Source organism: Xenopus tropicalis, chromosome 3 (assembly GCF_000004195.4).
Source record: "Xenopus tropicalis strain Nigerian chromosome 3, UCB_Xtro_10.0, whole genome shotgun sequence".
Classification (NCBI taxonomy): Eukaryota; Metazoa; Chordata; class Amphibia; order Anura; family Pipidae; genus Xenopus; species Xenopus tropicalis.
In genome coordinates, this window is record NC_030679.2 from 138,327,191 (window position 1) to 138,344,871 (window position 17,681).

At 48.3% G+C, this 17,681-nt stretch overlaps 1 protein-coding gene across 1 annotated transcript; it reads right to left on the minus strand.

Annotated features, from left to right (window-relative positions):
* Nucleotides 1-988: 988 nt before the first annotated feature.
* Nucleotides 989-17,340, minus strand: LOC100489278 (beta-1,3-galactosyltransferase 1). Its single transcript, XM_031899394.1, has 5 exons — nt 17,177-17,340; nt 16,520-16,646; nt 16,091-16,215; nt 15,025-15,108; nt 989-2,015 (listed from the first exon to the last, which is right to left on the minus strand). Exons 3-5 carry the CDS (start codon nt 16,169-16,171, stop codon nt 1,017-1,019), a joined length of 1,164 nt encoding a protein of 387 aa, XP_031755254.1. The 5' UTR covers nt 16,172-16,215; nt 16,520-16,646; nt 17,177-17,340; the 3' UTR covers nt 989-1,016.
* Nucleotides 17,341-17,681: the final 341 nt, after the last annotated feature.

Below are 17,681 nucleotides of genomic sequence, written 5' to 3' on the forward strand. Positions count from 1 at the left end.
CATCTCTCCCTACTATACCTGCTATCCCACAGCCCCAGTCCCTTCCCAGAGGCTATTATCCCACTGCTACTATAGCCACCATCTCTCCCTACTATACCTGCTATCCCACAGCCCCAGTCCCTTCCCAGAGGCTATTATCCCCCACTGCTACTATAGGCACCATCTCTCCCTACTATACCTGCTATCCCACAGCCCCAGTCCCTTCCCAGAGGCTATTATCCCCCCACTGCTACTATAGGCACCATCTCTCCCTACTATACCTGCTATTCCACAGCCCCAGTCCCTTCCCAGAGGCTATTATCCCCCACTGCTACTATAGGCACCATCTCTCCCTACTATACCTGCTATTCCACAGCCACAGTCCCTTCCCAGAGGCTATTATCCCCCACTGCTACTATAGGCACCATCTCTCCCTACTATACCTGCTATTCCACAGCCACAGTCCCTTCCCAGAGGCTATTATCCCCCCACTGCTACTATAGGCACCATCTCTCCCTACTATACCTGCTATCCCACAGCCCCAGTCCCTTCCCAGAGGTTATTATCCCCCCCACTGCTACTATAGGCACCATCTCTCCCTACTATACCTGCTATCCCACAGCCCCAGTCCCTTCCCAGAGGCTATTATCCCCCACTGCTACTATAGGCACCATCTCTCCCTACTATACCTGTTATCCCACAGCCCCAGTCCCTTCCCAGAGGCTATTATCCCCCCACTGCTACTATAGGCACCATCTCTCCCTACTATACCTGCTATCCCACAGCCCCAGTCCCTTCCCAGAGGCTATTATCCCCCCACTGCTACTATAGGCACCATCTCTCCCTACTATACCTGCTATCCCACAGCCCCAGTCCCTTCCCAGAGGCTATTATCCCACTGCTACTATAGGCACCATCTCTCCCTACTATACCTGCTATCCCACAGCCCCAGTCCCTTCCCAGAGGCTATTATCCCCCCATTTATTTTCCAGACCAGTTTCTGCAAATATGTGTTTCATTTATTTTATTTAAATATACTACCATGTGCAAGTTTCCACTGCCTTTAAGAAATCAGGCCACAGTGTTAGTAACTGATGCGGCTTGTAATGGTGGACAGTTACCAGCCGGGCAAACTGGCATCCATTGTACTCAAACCTGTCAAGGTTAAACCAGTTTTGCTGTGGCCGGGATATGTATAACCCTATTCTTTGCAAGCAGAGACCCAAGAAGACATCCTCAAGGGGCAAGATGGCCAGCTCCATCGCCTGTCTGTATAAGAGCGGGGCCAAACCCCCAGAGAAGACGTAGCCCGTGCCAGAACAGTAAGTGGGGTAACTATTTTTAGAGTACTCAGAATATAATATATGCCACTTGCTATTTTTATTTCTCCTGGGTGAAGCTCCTGAAATGACCAGTCCAGTGAAAAAGGCCAGCTTGAGAGGCTTCTCCGGCTGTAAGATCTGCCTCACCAGGAACCAAGGGTTGAAGAACATGTCAGCGTCCACCTTCATGACATAGCTGGCTCGGGGGCAGAGACGGCTAACCCACTCTATACCCATCAGTGTTTTGACGGTCAGATTCCGATAGGTGTCCAGGAAATCCTGCTGGACGATATCATGGAATGTAGAACTCTCTTGTTCCACCGATATTTCTATGTCATTAACAAAGGACCTGCCCAGAAGGAAAATCCTTTTGATGGAGATTCCAGGGATTAAACTTTCATTGGCCCAAGTCTTCCTCAGGGCGTCCCTGACAAGAACATCTTGGGGCATGGAAGGGATGAGCAGCACTAAGAATGGGGCTTCTCCTCTACATCTCAATGGCTCCTCTATAAGATAAGGGTACAAGGGCTCTGTGACAATGGGCTCCCTTATGGCTGATATCACGGCAATGTTATCCCTCCTGATGCAGTTGTAGATATATGATACGCAGACCAGCAATACAAACCAACAGAGAACCAGGAAACAGAACAGCAGCGTTTTCTTTCCTCCCGGCTGTGTAAAATGGATGCTCTTTTCATTCATTCCAGTTCTTTGCTGTCAAGAGAAAACATCTGCGTAAAGAAATATCCATAATGAATTGGTCACAACACGTCCCTATATTATGCACAGGGGTACCATAAAACTGTGCTAGTGAAGGTACTAAGCACAATTCAGCAGGAACAGCCCCCTATACCATAAACCTATGGCACATAGGGATTCCCCTGTACTAAGCACAATTCAGCAGGAACAGCCCCCTAAGTTTGCTCATAGCCTGTACAGAGAGATACCATAAAACTATGGCACATAGGGATTCCCCTGTACTAAGCACAATTCAGCAGGAACAGCCCCCTAAGTTTGTCCATAGCCTGTACAGAGAGATACCATAAAACTATGGCAGCATAGAGATTCCCCTGTACTAAGCACAATTCAGCAGGAACAGCCCCCTAAGTTTGCTCATAGCCTGTACAGAGAGATACCATAAAACTATGGCACATAGGGATTCCCCTGTACTAAGCACAATTCAGCAGGAACAGCCCCCTAAGTTTGCTCATAGCCTGTACAGAGAGATACCATAAAACTATGGCAGCATAGAGATTCCCCTGTACTAAGCACAATTCAGCAGGAACAGCCCCCTAAGTTTGCTCATAGCCTGTACAGAGAGATACCATAAAACTATGGCACATAGGGATTCCCCTGTACTAAGCACAATTCAGCAGGAACAGCCCCCTAAGTTTGCTCATAGCCTGTACAGAGAGATACCATAAAACTATGGCAGCATAGAGATTCCCCTGTACTAAGCACAATTCAGCAGGAACAGCCCCCTAAGTTTGCTCATAGCCTGTACAGAGAGATACCATAAAACTATGGCACATAGGGATTCCCCTGTACTAAGCACAATTCAGCAGGAACAGCCCCCTAAGTTTGCTCATAGCCTGTACTGAGAGATACCATAAAACTATGGCACATAGGGATTCCCCTGTACTAAGCACAATTCAGCAGGAACAGCCCCCTAAGTTTGCTCATAGCCTGTACAGAGAGATACCATAAAACTATGGCACATAGGGATTCCCCTGTACTAAGCACAATTCAGCAGGAACAGCCCCCTAAGTTTGCTCATAGCCTGAACTGAGAGATACCATAAAACTATGGCACATAGGGATTCCCCTGTACTAAGCACAATTCAGCAGGAACAGCCCCCTAAGTTTGCTCATAGCCTGAACTGAGAGATACCATAAAACTATGGCACATAGGGATTCCCCTGTACTAAGCACAATTCAGCAGGAACAGCCCCCTAAGTTTGTCCATAGCCTGTACAGAGAGATACCATAAAACTATGGCAGCATAGAGATTCCCCTGTACTAAGCACAATTCAGCAGGAACAGCCCCCTAAGTTTGCTCATAGCCTGTACAGAGAGATACCATAAAACTATGGCACATAGGGATTCCCCTGTACTAAGCACAATTCAGCAGGAACAGCCCCCTAAGTTTGCTCATAGCCTGTACAGAGAGATACCATAAAACTATGGCAGCATAGAGATTCCCCTGTACTAAGCACAATTCAGCAGGAACAGCCCCCTAAGTTTGCTCATAGCCTGTACAGAGAGATACCATAAAACTATGGCACATAGGGATTCCCCTGTACTAAGCACAATTCAGCAGGAACAGCCCCCTAAGTTTGCTCATAGCCTGTACAGAGAGATACCATAAAACTATGGCAGCATAGAGATTCCCCTGTACTAAGCACAATTCAGCAGGAACAGCCCCCTAAGTTTGCTCATAGCCTGTACAGAGAGATACCATAAAACTATGGCACATAGGGATTCCCCTGTACTAAGCACAATTCAGCAGGAACAGCCCCCTAAGTTTGCTCATAGCCTGTACTGAGAGATACCATAAAACTATGGCACATAGGGATTCCCCTGTACTAAGCACAATTCAGCAGGAACAGCCCCCTAAGTTTGCTCATAGCCTGTACAGAGAGATACCATAAAACTATGGCACATAGGGATTCCCCTGTACTAAGCACAATTCAGCAGGAACAGCCCCCTAAGTTTGCTCATAGCCTGAACTGAGAGATACCATAAAACTATGGCACATAGGGATTCCCCTGTACTAAGCACAATTCAGCAGGAACAGCCCCCTAAGTTTGCTCATAGCCTGAACTGAGAGATACCATAAAACTATGGCACATAGGGATTCCCCTTGTCAGGACTGGCCTCTGGCGAGAGACCGGCAGGTAGGAGCCTATCTGCAAATAACCCCCAGAACTCCCTTTAAGGGCCAGACAGCCAATTGTGATAACCAAGGAAGCTTAATGAAGACAAAACAGAACAAAAATATAAGTAATGTACAAGCCTGAGATGAAGAAAATACAGAGTCCGGCAATAGGCAAATCCGTAAGCAGGCAGAGTTCTAGCGGATCCGTTTATCAGGCAGGGGTCAGTCCAGGCAGAGTTCTAGCGGATCCATTTATCAGGCAGGGGTCAGTCCAGGCAGAGTTCTAGCGGATCCATTAATCAGGCAGGGGTCAGTCCAGGCAGAGTTCTAGCGGATCCGTTAATCAGGCAGGGGTCAGTCCAGGCAGAGTTCTAGCGGATCCATTAATCAGGCAGGGGTCAGTCCGGGCAGAGTTCTAGCGGATCCATTAATCAGGCAGGGGTCAGTCCAGGCAGAGTTCTAGCGGATCCGTTTATCAGGCAGGGGTCAGTCCAGGCAGAGTTCTAGCAGAACCGTTTATCAGGCAGGGGTCAGTCCAGGCAGAGTTCTAGCGGATCCGTTTATCAGGCAGGGGTCAGTCCAGGCAGGGTTCTAGCGGATCCGTTTATCAGGCAGGGGTCAGTCCAGGCAGAGTTCTAGCGGATCCGTTTATCAGGCAGGGGTCAGTCCAGGCAGGGTTCTAGCGGATCCGTTTATCAGGCAGGGGTCAGTCCAGGCAGAGTTCTAGCGGATCCGTTAATCAGGCAGGGGTCAGTCCAGGCAGGGTTCTAGCGGATCCGTTTATCAGGCAGGGGTCAGTCCAGGCAGGGTTCTAGCGGATCCGTTTATCAGGGAGGGGTCAGTCCAGGCAGGGTTCTAGCGGATCCGTTTATCAGGCAGGGGTCAGTCCAGGCAGGGTTCTAGCGGATCCGTTTATCAGGCAGGGGTCAGTCCAGGCAGGGTTCTAGCGGATCCGTTTATCAGGCAGGGGTCAGTCCAGGCAGGGTTCTAGCGGATCCGTTTATCAGGCAGGGGTCAGTCCAGGCAGAGTTCTAGCGGATCCATTAATCAGGCAGGGGTCAGTCCAGGCAAAGTTCTAGCGGATCCGTTTATCAGGCAGGGGTCAGTCCAGGCAGGGTTCTAGCAGATCCGTTTATCAGGCAGGGGTCAGTCCGGGCAGGGTTCTAGCGGATCCGTTAATCAGGCAGGGGTCAGTCCAGGCAGAGTTCTAGCGGATCCGTTTATCAGGCAGGGGTCAGTCCAGGCAGAGTTCTAGCGGATCCGTTTATCAGGCAGGGGTCAGTCCAGGCAGAGTTCTAGCGGGTCCGTTTATCAGGCAGGGGTCAGTCCAGGCAGAGTTCAAGCAAATCAGGAGTCAGGCAGAAGTCAAATCAGGGAGATCAGGCAGGGCACAGGCAGGGAACACGGAACAGAAGTGGCAAGACCAGGCTTTATATAGGGTTTATATAGGCGGGTAATTAGTAAAGCAGCCACACGTGATTAACAATATAGGTTGCGACATAAAGGAAACTGGTGGAAATGCAGAAGGCACATAAGGGCAACTGATCCCATGGAGCTCAAGGAGCCTCCTGTGGCTCAGTAAGCAAGTGCACTTGCACTAGCACAAAGTCCAGGGATTCCAGGGATTCCCCTGTACTAAGCACAATTCAGCAGGAACAGCCCCCTAAGTTTGCTCATAGTCTGTACAGAGAGATCCCATAAAACTATGGCACATAGGGATTCCCCTGTACTAAGCACAATTCAGCAGGAACAGCCCCCTAAGTTTGCCCATAGCCTGTACAGAGAGATACCATAAAACTATGGCACATAGGGATTCCCCTGTACTAAGCACAATTCAGCAGGAACAGCCTCCTAAGTTTGCTCATAGCTGAAATTGCCTGCGCTGCGTGTGCCATCCCACCGGCGACTTACATGTTCGCCGGTGGGATGGTAGTTCGGGGAGATTAGTCGCCCGTGACAAGGGAGATTTGTCGCGGGCAACTAATCTCCCCGTGTGCCAGAGCCCTAATCAAAATAGTACAAACAGTAACAACCTAATACATAAATACAATACCAAATACACAATACTAAAACCATCAGAGACAAAAAGACAGGAGAATATTTACCGATCCTGGGACAGTCAGTGTCTCGGCCGGCAGATTCCTGGTTAGAGAGAGACCCCGGCACACAGAGGCCTGATCCCTGAAACAGAACTCCACTCTGCATTTTGGTCTCACTTTTATACTGTTTAGAGGCCTCAACCCCCATAAAACATCTGGTTAAACAGGTGAAACAGAAACCCGAGTGGATCCAAGTTTCTTGTTTTAGTAACAAATGTTTCCGTCACCATATGCAAAGGAAGGCGCCTGATCCATAATCGCTCGATCTCATACCATATTTTATGACCGGCTCTTTGCACAATATATAGTCAGCCTTCGTTTACACATGATGATGATATCATAGTTGTTAGGGTTCCCGACCGCAAACTGTAAATGTAGTAATCCGTGGGAGCCCTCCTGCGGGGACAAAGACGTATATATGGGAACAAGAAGGACACAACCAAATGGAAGTTCAAACTTGTTCAGTTTATTCTTACGTGTCCTACCCCTTGGGGGACATTTACTAATCCACAAACGTCCGAAAAGCGTCAGAATGCGGTTTTTTCATTATGATCGGTATTTTTGCAATTTTTTCATCGCCATTGTGACTTTTTCATGGATTGTCGCGACTTTTTTGGCGCCGTCGCGACTTTTTCGTGGATTGTCGCTACTTTTTTGGCGCCGTCGCGAAATCATCGTAGTGTCGTGCCGAGTACGAAAGTTTCGGATTCATTCAAGCTTCAGTATCGTGACTTTCCTTGGGCCGGGTTGGAGCTGCAGAGTGCCATTGAGCCCTATGGGAGACTTTCCTTGGGCCGGGTTGGAGCTGCAGAGTGCCATTGAGCCCTATGGGAGACTTTCCTTGGGCCGGGTTGGAGCTGCAGAGTGCCATTGAGCCCTATGGGAGACTTTCCTTGGGCCGGGTTGGAGCTGCAGAGTGCCATTGAGCCCTATGGGAGACTTTCCTTGGGCCGGGTTGGAGCTGCAGAGTGCCATTGAGCCCTATGGGAGACTTTCCTTGGGCCGGGTTGGAGCTGCAGAGTGCCATTGAGCCCTATGGGAGACTTTCCTTGGGCCGGGTTGGAGCTGCAGAGTGCCATTGAGCCCTATGGGAGACTTTCCTTGGGCCGGGTTGGAGCTGTAGAGTGCCATTGAGCCCTATGGGAGACTTTCCTTGGGCCGGGTTGGAGCTGCAGAGAGCCATTGAGCCCTATGGGAGACTTTCCTTGGGCCGGGTTGGAGCTGCAGAGTGCCATTGAGCCCTATGGGAGACTTTCCTTGGGCCGGGTTGGAGCTGCAGAGTGCCATTGAGCCCTATGGGAGACTTTCCTTGGGCCGGGTTGGAGCTGCAGAGTGCCATTGAGCCCTATGGGAGACTTTCCTTGGGCCGGGTTGGAGCTGCAGAGTGCCATTGAGCCCTATGGGAGACTTTCCTTGGGCCGGGTTGGAGCTGTAGAGTGCCATTGAGCCCTATGGGAGACTTTCCTTGGGCCGGGTTGGAGCTGCAGAGTGCCATTGAGCCCTATGGGAGACTTTCCTTGGGCCAGGTTGGAGCTGCAGAGTGCCATTGAGCCCTATGGGAGACTTTCCTTGGGCCGGGTTGGAGCTGCAGAGTGCCATTGAGCCCTATGGGAGACTTTCCTTGGGCCGGGTTGGAGCTGCAGAGTGCCATTGAGCCCTATGGGAGACTTTCCTTGGGCCGGGTTGGAGCTGCAGAGTGCCATTGAGCCCTATGGGAGACTTTCCTTGGGCCGGGTTGGAGCTGCAGAGTGCCATTGAGCCCTATGGGAGACTTTCCTTGGGCCGGGTTGGAGCTGCAGAGTGCCATTGAGCCCTATGGGAGGCTTTCCTTGGGCCGGGTTGGAGCTGCAGAGTGCCATTGAGCCCTATGGGAGACTTTCCTTGGGCCGGGTTGGAGCTGCAGAGTGCCATTGAGCCCTATGGGAGACTTCCCTTGGGCCGGGTTGGAGCTGCAGAGTGCCATTGAGCCCTATGGGAGACTTCCCTTGGGCCGGGTTGGAGCTGCAGAGTGCCATTGAGCCCTATGGGAGACTTTCTGAGAGATACCATAAAACTATGGCAGCATAGGGATTCCCCTGTACTAAGCACAATTCAGCAGGAACAGCCCCCTAAGTTTGTCCATAGCCTGTACAGAGAGATACCATAAAACTATGGCACATAGGGATTCCCCTGTACTAAGCACAATTCAGCAGGAACAGCCCCCTAAGTTTGCTCATAGCCTGTACAGAGAGATACCATAAAACTATGGCACATATGGATTCCCCTGTACTAAGCACAATTCAGCAGGAACAGCCCCCTAAGTTTGCTCATAGCCTGTACAGAGAGATACCATAAAACTATGGCACATATGGATTCCCCTGTACTAAGCACAATTCAGCAGGAACAGCCCCCTAAGTTTGCTCATAGCCTGTACAGAGAGATACCATAAAACTATGGCACATAGGGATTCCCCTGTACTAAGCACAATTCAGCAGGAACAGCCCCCTAAGTTTGCTCAAAGCCTGTACAGAGAGATACCATAAAACTATGGCACATAGGGATTCCCCTGTACTAAGCACAATTCAGCAGGAACAGCCCCCTAAGTTTGCTCATAGCCTGTACAGAGAGATACCATAAAACTATGGCACATATGGATTCCCCTGTACTAAGCACAATTCAGCAGGAACAGCCCCCTAAGTTTGCTCATAGCCTGTACAGAGAGATACCATAAAACTATGGCACATAGGGATTCCCCTGTACTAAGCACAATTCAGCAGGAACAGCCCCCTAAGTTTGCTCAAAGCCTGTACAGAGAGATACCATAAAACTATGGCAGCGTAGGGATTCCCCTATACTAAGCACGATTCAGCAGGAACAGCCCCCTAAGTTTGCTCATAGCCTGTACAGAGAGATACCATAAAACTATGGCACATAGGGATTCCCCTGTACTAAGCACAATTCAGCAGGAACAGCCCCCTAAGTTTGCTCATAGCCTGTACAGAGAGATACCATAAAACTATGGCACATAGGGATTCCCCTGTACTAAGCACAATTCAGCAGGAACAGCCCCCTAAGTTTGCTCATAGCCTGTACAGAGAGATACCATAAAACTATGGCACATAGGGATTCCCCTGTACTAAGCACAATTCAGCAGGAACAGCCCCCTAAGTTTGCTCATAGCCTGTACAGAGAGATACCATAAAACTATGGCACATAGGGATTCCCCTGTACTAAGCACGATTCAGCAGGAACAGCCCCCTAAGTTTGCTCATAGCCTGTACAGAGAGATACCATAAAACTATGGCAGCATAGGGATTCCCCTGTACTAAGCACAATTCAGCAGGAACAGCCCCCTAAGTTTGCTCATAGCCTGTACAGAGAGATACCATAAAACTATGGCACATAGGGAATCCCCTGTACTAAGCACAATTCAGCAGGAACAGCCCCCTAAGTTTGCCCATAGCCTGTACAGAGAGATACCATAAAACTATGGCACATAGGGATTCCCCTGTACTAAGCACAATTCAGCAGGAACAGCCCCCTAAGTTTGCTCATAGCCTGTACAGAGAGATACCATAAAACTATGGCACATAGGGATTCCCCTGTTCTAAGCACAATTCAGCAGGAACAGCCCCCTAAGTTTGCTCATAGCCTGTACAGAGAGATGATAAATCTATGTCATATTATGTTTTTTGAGCACACCCATTTTTTCAACTGCACCCCCTAAATACCACTCCCATTTGACAAAAATTGGCAGGTTAAAAATAGTTTGATTGTATTTCTGGGGGTTTTGGGGTCTTGTTTATTACAGTTTTGCTAATGAAGGTGAAATTGCCCTTTAAGCTGCGAGTCTCAGTTCCCCCAAGAGACCTGTTTAGCTCATTAGTTACAGTTGTATCTCAGTGCAGGGGGTGAGTATTCTGGGCTCTGCCTAAAGATACTTATTTAATTAAGTTTGAGAAACACTGTATCTGTTTTGGCATGCAGTGCTGGAGATCAAAGGAGAATGAAGGACTTTTCAATAAGAATCTGGGACTGGGGGCTGAGCTGTTAAAACTGGGACTGTCCTGCAAAAATCGGGACAGTTGGGAGGTATGCAGGAAAAATCGTCCTGATGGCAACCAGATGCAACAGGAAAGTGTCTAAATTTTGTTCTCTATTGGAGACAATCCAGATTTCCTGGATGGAATGTCCATTCCGTGGAAATTCAGAATAGCTTACATTTTTCCTCCTCTGGCGATGATTCAGAGGGTGGTGAAGAACATCAGGCAAGACAAGGCCTCAGTCATTTTGGTAGCGCCCTTTTGGCCAAGAAGAGTTTGATTCTGTCCAAGGTAGTACTGTCTATTGGGTACATCCCCAGAGGGAAGATCTTCTGATCCAGGGTTAGGTGTCGCCCTTCTAGATGGAATTTGATAAGGACCTCTTAACAGATCAAGGGGTGGTACAGACTTTACCTCATTCTTGTAAACAGTCCACATCAAAAGTCTACAGTAGTCTGGAAATTTTTTTCAATGGTGTAAGCCAGGGATCCCCAACCTTTTATACCTGTGAGCCACATTCAAATGGAAAAAGTGTTGGGGAGCAACACAAGCATGGAAAATTTTCCTGGGGGGTGAAAATAAGAGCTATAATTGGCTATTTGGTAGCCCCTATGTGGACTAGCAGCCTATAGAAGGTTCTCTTTGGCTTTACATTGGGTTTTATGCAACTAAAGCTTGCCTCCAAACCAGAAATTCAAAAATTAACACCTACTTTGAAGCCCTTGAGAGCCCTTGTTGACCATCATGTTGCTCACGAACCACTGGTTGGGGATCACTAGTGTAAGCCAAAAAACATTCAGTCAAAGGACTGTCCAGTTGGCCGCTATATCAGCTATTTCCTCTAGAGAATTATCCAGGGATCCTTTGGTAAAATGCTACATCAAAGGGATAATGGTTTAGACCTTCAGTGAGAGTTCCTGTTCCTACATGGGAGCTTAATGTGGTGTTGGCTGCTTTGCGTAAGAGTCCTTTTGAACCTCTGGAATTGATGTCCTGGAAAACAACCATTCTTGTGGCAGTTACTTCTGCTCGAAGAGTGGGAGAGCTTCAAGCTTTGGTGGCGACACCTCCTTATACTTTGTTTTTTCTGGATAAAGATGTCCTGAGAACTCCCTTCTTTTAGACCAAGAAGAAGAGCTTAGCAAGTTAGACGTTAAGAGATGTTTGGCTACTTATAGTGAAAGAACCAAAACATTCAGGAACTCGGAGCATCTTTTTGTTTCATGTTCTGGAAAATCAGAAGGGAGTAAAGCTGCAAAATCTACCATTTCAGCATGGGTAAAAATGCCATCTCCTTGGCTTCAGGGAAAGATCCTCCTACTCAGTTAAAGGCTCATTTAACTAGAGCAGTTTCTACTTCATTGAGCTTGGAAGAGATATGTAAAGCCGCTTCATGGAGCAACGTTACTACATTCATAAAGTTCTACTGCCTTGACTTAGCGGCCTTGAACGACGCAGCCTTTGGCAGCCGAATATTGGAGGCAGGGAGTCAAGATTCTTAGATACCCACCCAATTCCTTGCTTGCTACATCCCATTGGTTTCTGCCAATGAATGGACAGAGCTCTGCCTTTTACTCCCACACTACTTCCTGTTACAGTTAGAGCTGCATTACTTCCTGTCAGCTGATCTCTGAGGGAGCACACAGCCCATCACTGAATGGCGGCTCAAGGGAAAGGATGTAAAAGGGCAATATTTACTGATCTCGATATGAAGTTTCAGATATCCCTGATTGTTTCTGTACATTATATATCACCTTAAAAAGCCCCTAAATTAATATAAATATAACAACCTAACGGGGTCGGAGACCCCATTTCAAGATCTTCACCTCTCCAGTCTCTTTTTGCCTCGTCCGTCCCATAGTAAATGGATCCTCTAGGGATTTGATGGTGTTTTTTCTTTTTAAAGTGTTTAGAGATACAGCGGGATGTTTTTTCAATGGTCAAATTCAGTTTTTGCTTTGCATGAAAACTCCCAAAATTCTACTTATGGTTGAAAAACTCAATATTTATTAAATGCAAAAAGATCCGGAAATGTTCGAGTTCTCTCCCCCTGGTCTCTCCCCCTAGTTCCTATTCTCTCCCCCTAGTTCCTAGTCTCTCCCCCTAGTTCCTATTCTCTCCCCCTAGTTCCTAGTCTCTCCCCCTAGTTCCTAGTCTCTCCCCCTAGTTCCTAGTCTCTCCCCCTAGTTCCTAGTCTCTCTCCCCCTAGTTCCTAGTCTCTCCCCCTAGTTCCTAGTCTCTCCCCCTAGTTCCTAGTCTCTCCCCCTAGTTCCTAGTCTCTCCCCCTAGTTCCTATTCTCTCCCCCTAGTTCCTAGTCTCTCCCCCTAGTTCCTAGTCTCTCTCCCCCTAGTTCCTAGTCTCTGCTCCTAGTTCCTAGTCTCTCTCCCCCTAGTTCCTAGTCTCTCCCCCTAGTTCCTAGTCTCTCCCCCTAGTTCCTAGTCTCTCCCCCTAGTTCCTAGTCTCTCTCCCCCTAGTTCCTAGTCTGTTCCCCTAGTTCCTAGTCTCTCCCTAGTTCCTAGTCTCTCTCCCCCTAGTTCCTAGTCTCTCCCCCTAGTTCCTAGTCTCTCCCCCTAGTTCCTAGTCTCTCTCCCCCTAGTTCCTAGTCTCTCTCCTCTTAGTTCCTAGTCTCTCTCCCCCTAGTTCCTAGTCTCTCCCCCTAGTTTCTAGTCTCTCTCCCCCTAGTTCCTAGTCTCTCCCCCTAGTTCCTAGTCTCTCTCCCCCTAGTTCCTAGTCTCTCTTCTCCTAGTTCCTAGTCTCTCCCCCTAGTTCCTAGTCTCTCTCCCCCCTAGTTCCTAGTCTCTCTCCCCCTAGTTCCTAGTCTCTCCCCCTAGTTCCTAGTCTCTCTCCCCCTAGTTCCTAGTCTCTCCCCCTAGTTCCTATTCTCTCCCCCTAGTTCCTAGTCTCTCCCCCTAGTTCCTAGTCTCTCCCCCTAGTTCCTAGTCTCTCTCCCCCTAGTTCCTAGTCTCTCCCCCTAGTTCCTAGTCTCTCTCCCTAGTTCCTAGTCTCTCCCCCTAGTTCCTAGTCTCTCTCCCCCTAGTTCCTATTCTCTCCCCCTAGTTCCTAGTCTCTCTCCCTAGTTCCTAGTCTCTCCCCCTAGTTCCTAGTCTCTCTCCCCCTAGTTCCTAGTCTCTCTCCCTAGTTCCTAGTCTCTCCCCCTAGTTCCTAGTCTCTCTCCCTAGTTCCTATTCTCTCCCCCTAGTTCCTATTCTCTCCCCCTAGTTCCTAGTCTCTCCCCCTAGTTCCTAGTCTCTCTCCCCCTAGTTCCTAGTCTCTCCCCCTAGTTCCTAGTCTCTCTCCCCCTAGTTCCTAGTCTCTCCCCCTAGTTCCTATTCTCTCCCCCTAGTTCCTAGTCTCTCCCCCTAGTTCCTAGTCTCTCCCCCTAGTTCCTAGTCTCTCCCCCTAGTTCCTAGTCTCTCCCCCTAGTTCCTAGTCTCTCCCCCTAGTTCCTATTCTCTCCCCCTAGTTCCTAGTCTCTCCCCCTAGTTCCTAGTCTCTCTCCCCCTAGTTCCTAGTCTCTCCTCCTAGTTCCTAGTCTCTCTCCCCCTAGTTCCTAGTCTCTCCCCCTAGTTCCTAGTCTCTCCCCCTAGTTCCTAGTCTCTCCCCCTAGTTCCTAGTCTCTCCCCCTAGTTCCTAGTCTCTCCCCCTAGTTCCTATTCTCTCCCCCTAGTTCCTATTCTCTCCCCCTAGTTCCTAGTCTCTCCCCCTAGTTCCTAGTCTCTCTCCCCCTAGTTCCTAGTCTCTGCTCCTAGTTCCTAGTCTCTCTCCCCCTAGTTCCTAGTCTCTCCCCCTAGTTCCTAGTCTCTCCCCCTAGTTCCTAGTCTCTCTCCCCCTAGTTCCTAGTCTGTTCCCCTAGTTCCTAGTCTCTCCCTAGTTCCTAGTCTCTCTCCCCCTAGTTCCTAGTCTCTCCCCCTAGTTCCTAGTCTCTCCCCCTAGTTCCTAGTCTCTCCCCCTAGTTCCTAGTCTCTCCCCCTAGTTCCTAGTCTCTCTCCCCCTAGTTCCTAGTCTCTCTCCTCTTAGTTCCTAGTCTCTCTCCCCCTAGTTCCTAGTCTCTCCCCCTAGTTTCTAGTCTCTCTCCCCCTAGTTCCTAGTCTCTCCCCCTAGTTCCTAGTCTCTCTCCCCCTAGTTCCTAGTCTCTCTTCTCCTAGTTCCTAGTCTCTCCCCTAGTTCCTAGTCTCTCTCCCCCTAGTTCCTAGTCTCTCCCCCTAGTTCCTAGTCTCTCCCCCTAGTTCCTAGTCTCTCCCCTAGTTCCTAGTCTCTCTCCCCCTAGTTCCTAGTCTCTCCCCCTAGTTCCTAGTCTCTCCCCCTAGTTCCTAGTCTCTCTCCCTAGTTCCTAGTCTCTCCCCCTAGTTTCTAGTCTCTCCCCCTAGTTCCTAGTCTCTCCCCCTAGTTCCTAGTCTCTCTCCCCCTAGTTCCTAGTCTCTCCCCCTAGTTCCTATTCTCTCCCCCTAGTTCCTAGTCTGTCCCCCTAGTTCCTAGTCTGTCCCGCTAGTTCCTAGTCTCTCCCCCTAGTTCCTAGTCTCTCTCCCCCTAGTTCCTAGTCTCTCCCCCTAGTTCCTTGAACCTTTACCCATGACAATGGCAGTTTTGCAAGTAAAATACATACCCCATACTGCCCCCTGGGATGATGGCAAAGCAAATAGAGGGGTTTTTATGGATCACTACATGGAAAGTACACAGTGGGCAGAGACTGCTAAATGAAAAATAAAGGAAAGATTAATTAGTACCTTATATATCTCCATACTTGTGTCAGGCACATGTTTCTGCCGGTGGAGCTTCTGTCCCCATACGCCCTGTGCTGCCTGTGTGACCTATAAAATACGGAGCAGTAACGTATAGTAAATCATTAGCCCGAGCTGTGCTTAAAATCTCCGCTCCCACGCCCAATGGGCTTAGCAAACATTGCTTGCATTACTCTGTGCCTGCTGCGCCCGGTAATAGCGATATAATCTGATACAGCCTCCATAAATGGCATGTTGGAGCCAGGCCCAATTTTTCTTGGCAGCAAAGAAAGAAGGATGTGGTTTATGTGAAACCTTTAATCTACTGTCCTTTTGGTCATAACATTTATTTGAACATAAGTGATAGTGCAGCGATTAAGCATAGATAATGCCGCATTCACTTTAATGTTAATGTATAATGAAACATTACTTTGCTTAACTGTAGCACTTTTTTCACAAGGTATATTATACACTGACCCCTCACTTATGTTCAATTATTGTACTATCACTTTAAGGAGTTTCCTGAAATGCTGTGTGTCTGGCGGGGTCATAGGTCAATTTGGCTTTAAACGAGAACACACGGTTATGGTCTGACCCGAAACATGTCGTGTTACCACTCCCCACAATAAATGCTTTGCAGTAAATCTGCTGAAGCTTTTTTTCTACTTTTTGGATTTTTGCAGTTGTATTTAGCACGGAGCAACAACTAGGAGCTAAAGCTTTTTTCGTAAGTATTTTATACAAAGTTCACCAATCATTTTTTATTTTTGAATATATATATATATATCTCTGGATCTCTTTCCTTAAATAAATTTGTTATAATTTTTGTCAAGTCTTGGTGTGTGCAGCTTACTTTCTTGCTTTATATACATATATATATTTATATAATGCAGCTACATTTAGTATTAGTTGGAAATTAAAGGGCCAGTTCACCTTGTGCAACATGAGTGCAATGAACAGGACACAGGCTAAAATGTGTTTTTTTTTATTATTTATTGAGCTTTACAGGGAGACTGAAGCTGCTACAACTTTGACTTTTTGTCACACAAACATGGAAATTGAATTTTTTTACCTGTTTAGCCCTCCCTTTAGCCCTTGTATGGCCTGCCTTGCAATTAAGGTTCAGATGCGGTTCAGTATGCGTCCAAATCATTCACGAAGGATTCAGGGGTTCAGTGGAGAATTTACATTTTGCACCTTTGATGGGAAAAACAATCTTGCTGCTTTGGGTTAATCATTTTGGGAACAAACAGACAGTGCTCCCTACATGTTCACCTACAGGTTTAAGGCACTCAGTCCCCCTAGCTGGAGATTTACTGGCAGGGTGGCAACTCTATGGTACATGCAGCCCCGATACAGAGATAAATGAGAAAGAAAACAAGTTCCCTCTATGCTTCCCTGCTACTTCTCCTCCCTTAGTGACAAATATCCCTCCCGAGAGACTAATTAATAGGGTGATTATTACCGTACCAGCGAGCCACATGGCACAGGGAATATCTACCTTATATTCCGGGGGAAGCTGCTTGCAGCCGACCAGCGTTGGCCCCTCAGTAATGGTCTCAGCCGGCTCCCATTGCGCCACTGCCTTGTGTCTCTGTAACAGTGCCAGTAGGTGAGTGTAGCCCACCCTAGGGTATGGGAGATAGGACTGCGGTTACGCCTAAATATTTCCGTACAAATACCAACACAAATAGGAAGTAAACCCAGATTTATTACACAGGAACTGGGCTGAAAATGAATTAGAAAAATGAAATACAGATAAATGCAGGAAATATGAACAGGCAGCAACGGCAAATATAGTGCAGTGTGACCCATACTGGCATTTACGTTTAGCAACAAAGTAAATAAACAATGTGTGTGTTTGGGGCTCCCGTAATGTCCTCAAAGCCGGCAGTTTACACCCAGGATGCTTGAACTTTGTATTACAGCTTCAAATGTGTACTGTCACATTAAATATAATTATCTGTGACTGTAGGCAGTGCTTTCCCTGTAATCCACTTAGTGTGGGTCAGTGATACTAATCCCACAGCGGCAGTGTGTGAGTGTGTGAGTGTGTGAGTGTGTGAGTGTGTGAGTGTGTGTGAGTGTGTGAGGGAACTGTATGGCCGCTCTGTCCCAGTGGCACTGCTGCTGCACAGGTTACATATATAGGAGTTACCTGTACGTCAGGGCTGCGGCACATTCACTACTGAGATGTGGGACAGGCGGGTCTGATACTTTGCAACGTGTTTGGGCCGCAAGTCTCCCCTCCCCTTTCAGTCCTCTTCCCAAACTGGGCAGGGGGAATCTCCATGCAACGTACACACACAGTCTGGCCTTTAGCAGAGACCTCCAGCAGCCCCCCCCCCAGCTCCTCAGATGCACTTCCTTCCTTTTTGCTCTTCCTGTAGGAGGACATCCTCTCCAGAACACGGCCTTCTGTAGTCCCTTCATTCCTATTTCATATTCAGAATCCTCATATTCAGGGTCCTCCGAGCGTGCGGTTGGGGGCCCCTGGTGGAATGTGTGTCCGACCCTGCTCATATTAACAGTGAGTCCCTGAGGCAGACGTCCCGGTGGGCCCTACATCCAGCACTCCGATCCTGCTCATATTAACAGTGAGTCCCTGAGGCAGAAGCCCCGGTGGGCCCTGCACCCATCAGTCTGACCATACTCATATTAAC